The following is a 3,845-nucleotide window of genomic DNA, read 5'->3' as shown; positions in this document are numbered from 1 at the left end:
GAGGTGTCTGGCTCCATAGAGTATTCTTGTAGATCCTGTTCTTCGTAAATGGAACTGTCACTGTAAGAATCTTCAGCATCTCTCCAAGGTGGATGTCTTTGTAAATAAGCCCTTAAAGCTGCATATTGATGAATATAGTGGTATTCAGCAGGGTCTGCGTCTTCATGACTGGAGCTATAAGGGCTTGTGACTCCATCGCTTGAGACAGTTGACTCGCTCTCAGTTTTTGAGCTGATGGGAGAATAATGCGATTCCTCTGAATCATCCAGGGGGGAGACGGTCATCAACTTCAAGGCGTCTTCTGCATAAGAGTTGGTGTCCATGTCCTCATTGTACAGGTGAACCATTGTAAGATAACAATGTGTTTGGGCTAGTTCAGGGGTAATTCTCGTCTGACCATCCGTATCAAGCAGCTTATTTAGTAAATCTAAAAATGCCATCCGGTCTTCATACTCAGTATAGTCATCTACTTCTGCGTAGTAGTTTACTGATTCATCCAGATGTTTACCATGATTAAAAATCCACCTTGGATTTCGGGGCTGGACACCAGTTGCCTTTGTGTACTCCCTTGGTGTATTTAGTCTCCATCTGGGATTGGGCGAGCCCTGTTCCTTGCTGAAATACTGCCAGGTGTTCTTCCCAGCACTCAGGACGTCGTCTTTTGGCTGACCCAGCAGTTGGCAAACAGCTTTCATCATGTGGTATGATGATTCATCAGGAAAGATGTTATCGGCAAAATAGAGGAATGCCAAGACACATCCCAGTCCCCACATGTCGATGGCTTCAGATATGGGGAGGCCCAGTGTCACCTCTGGGGCTCTGTAGGCACAAGGTTGGACTGACATTCCAACCTTTGCTTCGGACGATGGAAGCGCCAAACCAAAGTCTATTAATTTAACCCTGAAGGGCTTCCTTAGGTGGTTGACAAGCATAACGTTGTCAGGTTTCAGGTCTGTGTGGATAATGCCGATACTCTTCAAGGCTTCAAAGGCTACAAGCAGCTGTTGTGTGATTGGGCGGATTTCATGAAGAGATAGTGGTGCCTGGGTCTGGTTCAGTAAGTCCCAAAGGCTCCTGTCCAACATCTCGAAGGCAAGGCAGGATGCATCTTGAAACGTGAAATTGTCGATGAATCTCACCAAGTTCTTCTTCTCTGGGTCAAGAGACCTGATCTTTGTCAGCATATCCACTTCATGTTGGGTCATGTGATTTTCTTCCTTTCTGAGGATCTTGATGGCCGTAGTCTCAGATGTTTTTAAGTTAAGACATTTGGCAACTTTGCCAAAACATCCTTCGCCATTAAAGTCTAGTACAAGGTAGTGTACAGACTTGCTGCAGAGTAAGTCAAGCTTTTTTACATGAAATGGTTCAGGCGCTGACTCCATGTTGTTTTCACTGTCACTATCTGAGGTTAGGAAAGACATTTTTGTTGTCAAATGTTTCCAAACACTTTTCAAGCTGAGTAAAGTATGAGTAGATTTTGTCGTCTTACTCTTAATACAACCCAAGGTTAAATGACCAGACTCTCTATCTGCAAGTCCTTGCCTTAGGGAGTTGGAATATGGAACCTTAATGACATCATGAGATCATAAGCTTAAAAAAAGATCACAGGCATCATAGACATCATCACAGCATTCTAAATTCTAAATGTTTTTCTCTCTCTCTTACTCGCCCACTCACTCTCTCTCGCCCACTCACTCACTCTCTACCCCCACCTACTCACTCAATTTTTTTCCAAATTAAAATGGTTTCCCTGTATGACCATCATCAGATACAGTGTTGCCATAAGCACTGCATGAATACTTACATTTGTTTACATAGTCAGAACATTGTCAAGGAAAAAGTGAAATAAAATGTCTCTCTTTATCTCTGATATATTATAATGTATTTATTTATTTTTATTAATAAACACCCATGGTTTATTTTTTATTATATTAATTTGTATGTTAATTAATGCAGTTCATGAGATTAACATTACAATAATATGAATTCATAATCAGCATTTGTACAAGTGTTGTTAGCATTCCTAATAAGTAAATACCATTGCTATATATAGCAAGCTTTATACTTATAGGGATGTTACGGTATGAAAACTTAAACTCACGGATATAGTGACCAAAATTATCACGGTTTTCGTTATTATCACAGTATTTAAAAAAAGTGTGTTCAATGCCTTTAGCAGCAACTTTGTTCCTGCACGTTCTGCAGACAGGATCACTATCTTCAATCAACTATCCTTCTGCATTCTTATAATAACCAAAATATGCCCATGCGTCAGACTTCATCTTCTTAGAGGGCTGATAAATGTCCTGAGCGCTGTCATCTCCTCCTTCCGCCATGATTCCAACATCAAGAAACGCACGTTGTAAGCTACGCAGTGCGCCTGCACGGCAACTTCAGGAGACTCAGGTGAAGCTGGGAAGGATTAAACACACTGTGGTAGTCCACCGTAATAATCATTTATTGTTATCGTCAACATGTTTTAAGGATTTAATAGCAAAAAGATATTAAAACGTTTTATTATACGACTTGGTTGAATTCTTTATTCTGATTTGTCAATCACAGAATTCTGTGGTCTACTAATTCTGTATAACAGACTGTAGCCAATCCACCGTAATAATCATCTTTCTAACAAACAGCAATTGTTATCGTCAACATTTTTAGTGTGGGTTAAGCTTTATTTACATCGGTAATTCTTACGTACATAATACCAGGGATCTTCAACAGGGGGTCCAGGACCCCTAGGGGGTCCTCAGAGTCAAAGCAGTGGGGCCACTAAATTATGAATTTTTGAAATTTTTGAAACATGAATCCAACATCTGATCAAATATATCCATTGCTCACTGGCCTATGGGTAAGGTAGTCACTAAGGCCATCCACAGATACAGGTAATCCTAAGGATTCACTGTGCAACATGTATGTTTAACATTAAATCCATCCATCCATCTTCGTCCGCTATCGGGTCGGGGGGGCAGCAGCTCCAGCAGGGGACCCCAAACTTCAGCCCCCGTCCTGAGGAAACCCATTTCAGCCACTTACCTTTAGTACCCTTTTAACATTTTAACATGATTTATAACATGCATACAAATATCAGTAGCTTAACGTTCTATACAAAAAAAAGTTATAAAAGCTTTAGGTCCGCCTCCACGTTATTGTAGGATTAGTTTATTATGCAACTTCAATTTATACACTGTACGTACGCAGTAGGGCAGTGGTTCTCAAACTTTTTCGGTCATTCCCCACTTTGGACAAGGGGGAATTTTCAAGCCCCACCTGCCCTCATTGCCCCAACACAATGCTAATGAAATACGCAACAATCTTAAATGTTCCAATTTATTGAAGTAACAAGTAGTATCAGTATAGTAACAAGTTGTATCTAAATACAAACTATCTACATCAAATAACAGCAAGTTCAAAAATAAAGAAAATAAAAGTGCAGCTGTGTCAAAATTTGTATTAAGCTCAAAAATAAAGAAAATAAAAGTGCTGCTGTGTCAAAATTTGTATCAAGCTCAAAAATAGAACAAAAATAAAAGTGCCACTTTGCAATCTGTTAATAAAAGAAAAAAGTGAAATCCATCTGGCAAGACAGGTCTATTTATCCCTGCATTAGTGTCTGCAATGAGCCTGTTTTGCATTGCACAATTTCTCAAAGCGGGGTTGCAGGCTTGATACTGCCACTCTCAAGTCATGCTCAATGTTCAGCTGAGATCTGTACTTTGTTTTCAGTGAATCAACAGCTGAAAAGCCCATCTCACAGAGATATGATGTGGCAAAGGGAAAAAGAATGCACACAGCTCTCTGCCCGATGAGTGGATACTCCCTCTCCACTCCAAACCAGAATT

The 3,845-nt window shown here is 40.2% G+C and overlaps 1 protein-coding gene across 1 annotated transcript in view; it reads right to left on the bottom strand.

The window, feature by feature from the left end:
* Window positions 1-1,613, bottom strand: part of LOC116697237 (homeodomain-interacting protein kinase 2-like) — a 2,361-nt gene extending 748 nt beyond the window's left edge. The window contains exon 1 of the mRNA XM_032528559.1: window positions 1-1,613. This exon is cut by the window's left edge and continues 748 nt beyond it. Within this exon, the coding sequence (XP_032384450.1) occupies window positions 1-1,424 (1,424 nt within the window). The 5' untranslated portion in view covers window positions 1,425-1,613.
* Window positions 1,614-3,845: the final 2,232 nt, after the last annotated feature.

The sequence above is a fragment of the Etheostoma spectabile genome, chromosome 10, assembly GCF_008692095.1.
Source record: "Etheostoma spectabile isolate EspeVRDwgs_2016 chromosome 10, UIUC_Espe_1.0, whole genome shotgun sequence".
Classification (NCBI taxonomy): domain Eukaryota; kingdom Metazoa; phylum Chordata; class Actinopteri; order Perciformes; family Percidae; genus Etheostoma; species Etheostoma spectabile.
This window is presented reverse-complemented; position numbering and strand designations above follow the sequence as displayed.